The sequence below is a fragment of the Vigna umbellata genome, chromosome 1, assembly GCF_029865625.1.
Source record: "Vigna umbellata cultivar VRB3 chromosome 1, Vumbellata_1.0, whole genome shotgun sequence".
Taxonomy (NCBI): domain Eukaryota; kingdom Viridiplantae; phylum Streptophyta; class Magnoliopsida; order Fabales; family Fabaceae; genus Vigna; species Vigna umbellata.
The window spans coordinates 64464880-64477120 of NC_142165.1; the positions used below are offsets into that span (position 1 = coordinate 64464880).

A 12241-nucleotide genomic window follows, 5' to 3' on the forward strand; every position below is an offset into this window, starting at 1 on the left:
CATCCTATTTTTTTTTTACCTTTTTTTTTTTTTTAATAATTTTTTATTATATACTTTTTTTTCTTTTTATATACACACATATATATTTTTTTAATTTTTCCTTTTATGAGGATAAAACAATAAAACAAATTTTTTAGTCAATCCGGACGAAATTGAGTGTTGACAATTGTCTATCATAGTTATTGTGTATAAGTCAAATTGAAATTGGCTGATATGAAAGTCATAAATCACCTTTCAAATTACAAATTAACCTATTTAAAGTCGATAAAAGAAATATCTTCCAAATTATATAATTATAAATAATAAGATAGTATTAGTGCAATATTTACCTTTCACAAAATTTCTCGACAAAAAAAAATCTTAAATCGTATTATGGAATTACACAATCCATAAAAGTTTTAAATAACAAACATAAGAAAATTATACCAAAAATATTGTTGGGATCCACCATGTTCACTTTAAATGGTTTGTAAACACTTGTACACTACTACTACTAGTATACCACCATTAATTAGAGACAGTTTTCTCCAAAAGAAATTGTGGGGTGAAGAAATAAAAAAAATAAAGAACCTTCAAAAGATGGTGTTGGAGTGCATCCTTTGGGCCTAGTGGTTTGGGCAGTGCAACAAACAGGCCCAAGCAGGGAGAAGTAAGCGGCGAATACGACGTCGTGAGGAGCGTAGGCTTTTCCCGAAGCAAGATCGGGAAGGGGCATTTGAAGGAGAAGTATTGTTCCGATAAATCTGTTGCAGCGAACAAACAAAAAGGAAAGGATGATCAGCATTCTCACCCAGGTACGAGTTCCTCTATCAGAATATTATCAGTTTAGGTTTTTTGTTTTCTTTCAATTTAAAGGTGAGGACTTTAATGGCGGATTTGGGTTTGAAATAGGAACGGCTTCTGGGAGCTTCACTGGGAGTGGTATTGACGGGGGTGGTTGTGTTTGAGCAACGCAGATACATCTACGCCTCTATTTCCCAAAACCAATCTCAGGTACTACTCGCTTATCCCTTCCTTCTTTACCTTATTCCTGTCAATTCAGTTTATCTAATTGTGTAGATGGAATCACAGATACTAGATACACCAAATGAATTCACATTGTTATTGACTCTTGATTGAATAAGTGGTGTGGTGTGGCCTGCGCTAGTTTTACTTTTAAATTATAACTACCCTTCAAGTTTGGCTGTCATTTTTCTTATATAACAGACAATCCACAATTTGTTGTGTTTGGGAAGGGCTATTTGTTTGTTGTATTTTAATCTGTGGTATGATGAAAGGTTGTACATTTAATTTTGGTTAAAACTGGGTTTGAACTTTGAAGTCTTGTGATTTGTGTTTGGAAACTTTTACCTCAAAATTGCTTTTTGAAAACTTTATTTTATTTTTCTGCAAGTCTACAGACCCCCTTTTGAGACACAAGGTGCAGATAAGTTTGTTTTTTGATTTGGTACTTTTAAACTATAACCTTTCTGCTTTCACTCTCCAGGTCGGAGAACCTATATTTGGAAAAAAATCACGTTCTGAATTTGCTCATAAGTGGAACAAAAGAGTGGATCAGACATTTGGACCTTTGATAAAGTCCCTCAGCTCACGCGGATGGTAGAAATGTTATGAGAAAATTTATTTTAATATCATCTCTTGTAATTGTGATATCAAAACATACCATACAAGGCCTTATTTTTACCTTGACATTTTAGATTTTTAAATGGATGTGCGCATGGACACAGCTAGTGATGTTTGAACACCAATGTAATGTATTCTGCAATACTTGGCTGTTGCTTTAATATTTGAATCAAGATACCTGATTTAGGAGACAGACAACGTTTTGGTGGCTGGAAATTCGAAATAGACAACCTAAGAAATAGTTTGTTTGTTCGTTGACGCCAAATAAAACATTCATTCATTCTCGTTCACTAAACTAATGCAATCTCTAAAGTCACACCCTACTCTTTTATTTTCACTTTTCAATCAATTCTCTTCTCAGTCTCTGACATCCTTCCTCTCTTTCTCAACTAAATGCCGTTGCCTACACTTCAACGAAACCACTTCAATGATTGATTACCTAAATTTCAACTTCCAGTTCTCCAAAACCCAATCCCTTTATATCTCCAAACGTGTTTCACGGGGCAAATTCCCTCAAAACCCCTTATCAGTGCTCACTTTCTTCAAACAAATAGGCTTTTCGCAAAGCCAGATTCTCTCTGTGATTCGTCAAAGACCTCAGATACTGTTTACAGACGTTGACAAAATCTTAAGATCCAAAATTGAGTTCTTTCAGATGTCTGGATTCCAGGGTCGCGAGTTATGCAGCTTCATTTCAAAGAATCCCTCCATTTTGACTCATAGCTTGAAGAAAACATTGGTCCCCTCAGTTGAAGCTATTAGGAAAATTGTGTGCGACCAGAAAGATTTTATTCTTGTGTTGCACAGATGTGGCTGGATACTCCCAAAGTACAAAAGGTTTATGGATAATGTCGTCTTCTTGGAGAGGTGTGGCATTCTTGGGACTCATCTTGCATTGCTACTCAAACTTCACCCAAGGCTTTTCATTGCACAGCAGTCCACTATTCAAAACCGTGTTTCTCGAGCTGTAGACTTGGGTTTCCGTGAAAATTCAAGAATGCTTGTCCATGCAATTCATACATTAAGTTGTTTGAGCGATAAAACATTTGAGAGAAAGCTGAAACTAATTAATAGTTTTGGGTTTTCCAACGATGAGGGCCTACAAATGTTCAAGAGAGCCCCGACTTTGTTCAGAACATCAGAGATGAAGTTGAAAGTTGGAATGAAATTCCTCTTGCACACAGTTATGCTGCCCAAGTCAGTCCTTATTCACCAGCCTCAGATTTTAATGTACAGCATGGAGGATCGCGTGCTTCCTCGATATAAAGTCTTCCAGCTGTTGAAATCAAAAAATCTCTGCAAGAAAGTCCCCAGTTATATTCATGTGTTGTGCTTGTCTGAGGAGATGTTTTTGGACAAGTATATATCACAGTTCAGGGAAAATGCAGAGGAGTTATTAGTAGCATACAAGGGTCATTATCTGGAGGCCTAACCATACCTTCAATTCTGTTTTTTCACTCTTCTACAGGAAGCTTGGGCAATTTGGGACCAACAACAGTAAGTATTTGATAATTTATGATCCCATTATGATTTGTGTTTGGAAACTTTTACCTCAAAATTGCTTTTTGAAAACTTTATTTTATTTTTCTGCCAGTCTACATACCCCCTTTTGACACACAAGGTGCAGATAAGTTTGTTTTTTGATTTGGTACTTTTAAACTATAACCTTTCAGCTTTCACTCTCCAGGTCGGAGAACCTATATTTGGAAAAAAATCACGTTCTGAATTTGCTCATAAGTGGAACAAAACAGTGGATCGGACATTTGGACCTTTGATAAAGTCCCTCAGCTCAAGCGGATGGTACAAATGTTATGAGAAAATTTATTTTAATATTATCTCTTGTAATTGTGATATCAAAACATACCATACAAGGCCTTATTTTTACCTTGACATTTTAGATTTTTAAATGGTTGTGCACATGGACACAACTAGTGATGTTTGAACACCAATGTAATGTATTCTGCAATACTTGGCTGTTGCTTTAATATTTGAATCAAGATACCTGATTTTTCTCCCTTGCAGCACTCTAATATCTGAATATGAGAATTTACTCACATTGTCTCTATGAATTAGCATTCCCTAGTTTCCTGTTGCCAATTAATGATTTGCACACTGATAAGCAACGTTTTGCTGTAAAATTTGAATGGAAATTGATAAGAATATCAAATAGATACCACTAATAAGTCATTTCAACGTTATTTTAATTTTTATTCAGGTATTTCATGGAAATGTCTTCGTTTATGAAGTCTAAAAGGGAAACATGAAGATCTATTTTATCGTATGTTTCTTTTATAAAATCTTCGGTTTAGTATCACAGACGAGAAGCCTCTCAAAACTCTGAATGAGTTTATCGATTGTCTGCTTGCAGTGAGTTCAGGATTCATGTTCGTAACTTATGTGAGAGATGATAAGAACACATTTTTTAACACTCTTTTCCAGTACAAACTCTTCTCGGGGTCACGTGAGTTTCAACCAATTAGAATGTGTTCAAAGGAAGTTTTAGAATGTATGTTTTAGCACTCTTTCTGTGTGTTTGATTATGTCCAGGTTCTGCAGTAGACCTGCTATTTTGTGTCTGATATTGCCTCGCCTCGAAACTATCTTATTATTTTCAGTAGTTAGTAGGAAGTTGGAAACACGTAACTATAATAACTGTTAAAACATCCAAATTTGATATTAATCACTATGACAGTCGTAGTTACATTGTTAATCATGAACACTGGAAATGGAACTAGTGCTAAGAAATAAGAAAATGAGATACACACATGGTCAAGGAAACAATTTTTTTTGGGAATTAAGGCAGTGAAAGAGTATTTATGCCTTGTTCTAAGCTTGGTTGTGAAGTGATTAAACAAAAGCACATCAAGCATGAGATTGAACACTACTACACGCTCGATTCATGTTGGCTTGGCGAGTGACCTTTACATAGTAGATTCCCATAGCTAAAAGCACAACAAAAGCAGAAACAGTGATAATGGCAGCTACACCCCCAGCTCCGATATCTTTCCCACCTTTCTGGAATGCTGAAGCCTTGTTTTGATATATTTGAGTGCCATCCACTTGAGCTGCTAGAGGCAGCGGTGAACATTTGGATGCTGCACATGAGTCTCTAGTCTGAGGCTTTTGAGCATTGGGATGAAAAAAATCATATGCTGCTGGTGGAAAAGCTATGGGACTCTCATAAGCAAGCCCGTGAGGGGCCCTTTCTTGCCCTCTAGCAATAGAGAAAATTGCTAGAGAAAGGAGGAAGAGGAAGGACAAACCAATAGAACTCATTTTTCTCTTTTGTTTTGTGTAGATCACTTGAAATCAGAGAAAGAGTAGCTTTTGGATAAAAACTTGTAGGTGGTTGCTCTGGCTTTTATAAATGTGTTGAGGTTCTGAAGAAGTGGTTGTTCCTTGGACTAATTATAGGAGAGGGAACAAAATTGTGGATTTTGCTTTCAACAGACCCCAACCCCAACATTGAAAGCATTTGCTATTCCCAAACTGCCCATGGCTATATGTTACACACGTATATAAATGGTTCACAATGACGCCCATTTAAAGATTGCATTGATTGAAGCAGCAGTGGCATTACTGTCATAGTTGTTCTGATAACAACACCATCTTATTGCTTTATTTATTAGCTAGAGGTGGCTCTAAGAAAAATTATGCTTGTACTTGAGGAATAATGATGCTGATATCTTTATTGGAAGAGGAAGGGGTAGATGGTAAAAGTATTAACTAAGGGACACCATATGGAAAATTATCAACTTCAGAAACAAAATTGTTGGAAAATTATGTCACCCATGAATGTATTGTTCTGTAATCGAAATGAATTCCTCAGTGAAGAAAAAGGTCCACTCACTCAGGCACTTGGAGAAATAATCCTTATACTCGAGTAAGAACAAGAGTACTTATTTTTTCATGATTGTGCTCAAGTGTCTTACTCTAATGCATACAGATACAATACAGAGTAAGCAGAAAGAAGATTAGAACATTAATTGTCACCCTTGCATAATTAGAGCAATAACCACCCATCTCAAAAGAGTGGGAAAAATCTGCATATGTGCATAGTATTCAATGCAGCTGGGTATTTCAGCTTGACACTATTAGGCTTCTCATACTTTATCAGAAAAAAGTTTTGTACTTTGCTTTGTCTGAAAGTGGAAAACGATAATTAATTAAAGCATAAGGTTGGCTTAGCTTAGAGGGCCAGCAAAGGGCATTGCTGGCCTGCTCCGTCACATTATTGCGAGGGCACAAAACGCATGCAATAATTGAATACCAAATGCATTCTGCTCTTCCTTAGCCTCACACACTATATGTGAAAATCATAGTGATGTTAATTCAAAATCATCTCAGCTTTCACGCCTTCTCCCCTTTTTCTGTGCCTCCTATTGTGACTCTCTTTAATCCTTCCTTCTCCATGGCTGCACTCACAGATTCTCTATCAGAAGTGTCACAATCTGCTAAATAAAATCACGTATAAAAGTCTCACCTCCCATGGAAAATCTTTTCATTCAGGTTGAGTTTTGGTAAAATGGCAGTAAAACGTTTTAATTCATATTTTGTTATGAAATGTATTAAAATCAGTAAAATGTTGGAATACTCAACTATATGACTCATGGAGATTGCTATATACTATTAAATCACCAACAATTCTATTTAATTGTATATTCTCACAAAATATTTAAAGATTAGCTCATTTTTTTAGTAAACGAACCATTAAGAGTTCAAAATAGTTAAAATAGAATAAGGCAAAAAAATAATTATACGAAAAACATATTATAAGAAACAACAAAAAATGAAAAAGAGACACCTACAAGCAAGTTTAAAAAAAAAACAAAACAGAAAATGATACAAAATACATCCTTGCACATAGGCATACTTATCTACAATTTTGGAGTCCAAATTTTTTGTTGAATTTTTTGGAATTCTCTGAGCATTAAAAATACACCTATATTACTATTTTAAAAATATTTTAAAAATCAAAATCAGTATCAGATAATCCAAATTTTTACCTTTCGGTTTAATCTTCCAAACCCCACTACCACTATAGAATATGAAAGGAAAAAACCGAAAAAGCCTAAATTAAGAAACTCACCCGCACTCCTCATCACAAAAATTATTATTCTTGGTTGAAAAACCCTAGCTCGTTAGAAATTAAAAAGCTAGAAAAGTAGCTTAATTATTAATTAAGACTTAATTATGTTTTGAATCTCTATTAAATTTTTATGATAAATTAAAATCTCAAAATTTTAAAACTTTTCCATTGAATTCATGTAAATAAATGTTCCTGTTATTTTGCATTGTCATTCTATTTAAATATAAAAATTACAAAATTATAAAACTATAAAATTACAAAATTATAAGATATAAAGGGTAATGTAACATCCCAAAATTTTACAGTCATCAACTATATATTTAGAATAATTACACGTATTAATAACTCAAAACAGTTTTAATATACACAGGGAGCGACAACAACTAAAGAGGCCGAACGGCCGTAAACTTACAACAATATAACGAGCGTTCACCAATTCATAAGGACGAACGGTTTACAAAACAAATACCGAACGTCCTACTACTACAAACGATAAATGAGCGCTCGCTCACAGCCGCTCGCTAACCTAACTAACAACCGAACGCTCCTACTGTTCGGCCTTTACCTCGACTTCTACTAGACTTTCTTCAGCAAGCAGTCCTTCTTCAAGTATTTGCTCCAAAGAAGTATCTCCCTCTGCTCACATCCACACGGATGATCATTGCATTCGACAAGACGGATATACATAGACAAGACAACACAAAGGAATTGCAAGGGTAAGCTTATTGAATTTAATTCAAGTCAATCATACAGTTCATGCATATCAAACATATCAATTTATTCATAACACATGCATTCAGATCATACATTAATTCAACCAAATTCCTAATGCTAGACCGACTGTCCGGACTGTATGAAACCTGTGTAGCTAAGGCGTCCATGCACTCAGGTGGGGTAACTGGAATGCTCATCAGTATCCACCTGAGGTTAGTCTTTTTGCCAAGTTACAGTTATGGTCTAGACCTCCTGCCATTCCCACGCATGACCTACTCCTCTCTACTTGAGAACGAGCACTCACGGAATATCAGGATGGATCACCATCTAAGCTTACCACGTTCATACTACAAATATCAATATCCAGTCAAGAGTCGCTCCACCCTGGAACGCTCGTTCAAATTCCAAAATCATAATATCATTTCATATATGGTTCGCACATTTTATACTTCCCTCAACATCACATTTTCATTCTTTGTTACACTTCCATAAAAAGACGAACGTTAATTCACTGTTTGGACGAACGCTATTTAAGATCAGAACGAACGCTATTTAAAGATCTGGACGAACGCTATTTAATGATCTGTACGAACGCTATTTAAAGACTAACGCTCGACAAGGGCCGAACGCTATTAAAGACTAACGCTCGACAGAGGCCGAACGCTATTAAGGATGTACGCTCGACAAGGGTCGAACACTATCAAATACGAACGCTCGACAAAAGAACGAGCGCTATCAAGAACGAACGCTCGACATAAGGTCGAACGCCACCAAAGACGAACGCTCGTCATAAGGACGAGCGCCACTTATCGTTTACCTTTTTGAACGAACGTCCGGTCTAAGACCGAACGCCACTTAGGACGTACGTTTTCAGGTCGAGGCTCTTAGCTGAATTCAAAATCATAGAAATTGGGATTTATATAAGATGAGATATTTAAAGTTGATGTTTTAATAATTTGACTAAAAGATCAAAGGGATATTATCAGACTTCTCAATTCTCACACAACACTCGTGATGTTTACGTCTGGCCAAAAGCACAACATAAAGCTATATAAGAGGGCGTTCGTCCTCAATAGGAAATCCTTTCCAAATGAAAGGGTTCGACTACTTCAAAGAATTTTACTATGAATGTCGTACGGTCAATGACCGTATCGATAACGAACGTTCATTTTCATATACTTCTCATATTAAAATTTACTCTTCCAGTAACGCATTTTCCAGTATAACTTACATTCATTCCATTAATCATCTCACAGTATATTCTATACTTCTCAAGCTTTGAATCAAAATCATATACCAACAACAAATATAAAAATCGTACTGCATTCAAATTTACAGAACATTCATACACACCAGCATAAAATTCCCCAGTACATACATGCAACACTTTCATATATCATCTCAGAATCATATTCATAAACTCAAAAATCAAATATCAGAAATCATATTTTCAAGCATCACATAACGCGCATGCAGTACAGACATCACATGAATTAAACCTAATAAGCTTCCCTTACCCGGATTCAGTGGTGAACGTTCTAAGATGAGTGGTTTCTACTCGTCCACGGTGACTTTCTATTCTCAACGTTCCTCTTAAATTCTTCAACTAAAATTTACAAAAAGAAAACGAAAAGACTAAGTTCACGTCTATGCATGCAGATAATTAGGGTTAGCAGAAATTCCAGAGACGAACGTCCAAGCGAACTTACCAGAACTGAGAATGGTTCGGTTTGATGGAAAGCTCAGGACGTTTGGATCTCCTCTACGGTTTCTGAAATTGGATTGGAGAAGGAGATCGTGAGTTGCAGAAGAGAGAAGAGAAAGGGTTCTAGAGAGAAGGTAGAGAGTTTGAGAGATCAGAGAGTTGGAGGAAGAAGATGAAGTGCACAGAGAAAGGGAAAGAGTTTTCCAGAAATCATTTCTTTCCTCACGCAGGACGATCGTCCAACCGCCTGCTGCCACTTGGATTCCATTAACGTTTTGGAACGTTCCAAAGTGACACTTGTCAGCATGCATGCATTGTGAACGTGAGTGCGTTTTAAATAAAGGGCGTGCGTGTCAAATGGAGGTGTACGCGTGGCAAGGTGCATTTATGGAAGTAGAGAGGTGAATCAGCAGGTTAATAAATGGGGCGTGACAGGTAAACACCTAGAAAATAGAGTATTAGAGTTGATAGGTGTTTTAAAATAATGAGACATAGTATTTTAATATTATAAAACTATTGTTTCGGTGTACATTTTCCTGCGTTGCTCCTGGCTGTCTGGGATGCGTGTTCTACTGTCTGGGATGTTTGCATTTCTTCCATTGTTGTTCTTCAAACTCGCCAAAGGAGGGGGAGGTACCTGTAAAGATACTCCGACGCTCAAGTCAGATATGAGTTATGGAGCTGAAGCTCAGAAGAGAGTAATTGGATACTGCTCTGAAGTATTATTCAGGATCTCTAGAGCATAAAGAGAACGTACCTGGACTTTGGTCCTTTCACTGTATTTATAAGCAAAAATAAGAATAACCACCTTACCTAAAAATGTGGTGAGTGGCTTTGATAAATATCTTAACTGTCTAAAATATCTAAGGTATTTATGTTATTACATAAATATCCTTACTACATAACATGCCCCCCAAGTCCGAGTTAACCGTTCTGTTTTATGAACGTGGTAACTATAGGACTTATGAGTTTGAGGGAGGTTGTTTGGGGGAGCGTGTTTGTGGTTGTCGTTCATGTGTGGATTGAACGTTTTAAATCAAGGATGACCGAGCAATTGGGTTTGATGAGCCAAAAAGAGACCAAGACGAATGGTAAAAAGCTGGAACAAGTGAGGCTGAACGTTCGTGTACCTGGGTTGGCGAGCGCTTAAGAAGCAAAAGGTCGAACGTTCGTGCACCTGGGTTCGTGAGGCCGAACGGCCAACTTCTTGAAGGCTCGAAAACATGGATTGACGAGCGCTCCTTGACTTGGATGGACGAAAGGCTCTTGAACGCTCGTTGACGTGGACGAGCGCTCGTTGATATGGATGGACGAGAGGCTCTTGAGCGCTCGTTGTAATGGATTGACGAGCGCTCCTTGACATAGATGGACGAGCGGCTCTTGAGCGCTCGTTGTAATGGATTGACGAGCGGCTATTGGACGCTCGTTAAAATGAATTGGCGAGCGCTTCTTGAACGCTCGGACTCGGATGGACGAGCGCTTCTTGAACGCTCGTTGTCGAGTGATGTTGAGACGCTCGTTGAAATGAATTGGCGAGCGCTTCTTGAACGCTCGTTGAAATGAATTGACGAGCGGCTATTGGACGCTCGTTAAAATGAATTGGCGAGCGTTTGAAATGAATTGATGAGCGGCTATCGGACGCTCGTTAAAATGAATTTGCGAGCGCTTCTTGAACGCTCGTTGGAACGAATTGACGAGCGGCTATTGGACGCTCGTTAAAATGAATTTGCGAGCGCTTCTTGAACGCTCGTTGGAACGAATTGACGAGCGGCTATTGGACGCTCGTTAAAATGAATTTGCGAGCGCTTCTTGAACGCTCGTTGGAACGAATTGACGAGCGGCTATTGAACGCTCGTTAAAATGGAATGTCCAGCGAAGTTTGGATGCTCGTTGACAATTCAATGTCGAGCGTTGAGGCCGAACGACTGACTGAGTGGACGCTCGTTGACAATTGAATGTCGAGCGTTGAGACCAAATGACGAACGCTTTCGATGTTGAACGACAGATTCTTTGAAAAGTAGATGTTCTTGGGCGAACATAAGCTAGGCTATGGGGATGGTCCCCTAGGTTTGATGGTCTGGGTGTTCTAGGGCGAACATCTACCAGCGGGAGTGTGTCCCTTTGTTCCATGCACCTGGGTGTTCTAGGGCGAACATCGGCCAGCGGGAGTGTATCCCTTTATGCACGTGTTGTTCGATGCACCTGGGTGTTCTAGGGCGAACATCGGCCAGTGGGAGTGTATCCCTTTATGCACGTGGGTGTTCTTGGGCGAACATATGCAAGTGCTTCAGGATGAACGGCTTTCAAGTGTCCGCTTTTATGTACAAGATATCTGCACTGTAAGAAATAATATTAAGCATATAGGTGAGACCGTTTGGTCAAGTTGCAAACCTGGTGGCTGGACGCTTGAGGCCGAGCGTCAAAGAGATGAAGTGACCGAATGCTTCCTGCGGAAATTGGCGAACGCTAATGGAGTGATTTGCCGAACGGTTGCAGCTAAGATGTCGAACGCTAATGAGGCCGAATGTGGGAGCGCTCGTATTGAAGAATGGTTGAGCGGTAGAGACCGAACGTGAAGATGAGCGGTTGAAACCGAAAGGATATCGAACGGCCCACTGTTTGAACGCTCGTCCACTTTGAGTGTCGAGCGTGAGCGCTGGAATCTGAAGGCGAGGACGAACGTTATTCATTCGGGTGGGCGAACGCCCGAGCTGACGAACGTTAGCGACCGAGTGGGCGAACGTTGAGGACGGAGTGGACGAGCGTCGATGATGGTTTGAACGTTCGTCCCGTTGTTTGTCGAGCGATTTTCTGAACACTCGTTAACATGGACTTGACGAGCGCTCGCTGAAATGGATGGACGAATTCGAAGGGCAAGGCCGAACGTCAATAAGAAAGGCCGTACTGTCCATGGCGAACTGGTGAACGTCGAAGGGACGAACGCTTGGGAACCTAGTGGACGAACATTGGTGACCGAGTGGACGAACGTCGGGATTTGTTTGAACGTTCGTCTCATTGCTTGCCGAGCGGCCTAAACCGAGTGGAGTGTCGAGCGACGTTTGGACGCTCGTTGACATGAGTTGGCGAGCGCTTCTTGAACGCTCGTTGAA

The 12241-nt window shown here is 38.8% G+C and overlaps 3 protein-coding genes across 3 annotated transcripts; 2 read left to right on the forward strand and 1 right to left on the reverse strand.

Annotated features, from left to right (window-relative positions):
- The first annotated feature begins 648 nt into the window (after positions 1-648).
- LOC148206047 (uncharacterized) lies at positions 649-1814 on the forward strand. The gene is made up of 3 exons (XM_088104060.1): positions 649-794; positions 892-993; positions 1487-1814. The coding sequence occupies exons 1-3, from the start codon at positions 774-776 to the stop codon at positions 1601-1603; spliced, it is 240 nt and encodes a 79-aa protein (XP_087960186.1). The 5' UTR covers positions 649-773; the 3' UTR covers positions 1604-1814.
- A 92-nt stretch (positions 1815-1906) lies between these two features.
- On the forward strand, positions 1907-3534 carry LOC148206048 (uncharacterized). Its single transcript, XM_088104059.1, has one exon. The coding sequence runs from the start codon at positions 1922-1924 to the stop codon at positions 3053-3055; it is 1134 nt and encodes a 377-aa protein (XP_087960185.1). The 5' UTR covers positions 1907-1921; the 3' UTR covers positions 3056-3534.
- Positions 3535-4267: 733 nt separating this feature from the next.
- On the reverse strand, positions 4268-5116 carry LOC148206049 (uncharacterized). Its single transcript, XM_088112756.1, has one exon. It carries the CDS (start codon positions 4897-4899, stop codon positions 4486-4488), a length of 414 nt encoding a protein of 137 aa, XP_087968882.1. The 5' UTR covers positions 4900-5116; the 3' UTR covers positions 4268-4485.
- Between the last annotated feature and the right edge of the window lie 7125 nt (positions 5117-12241).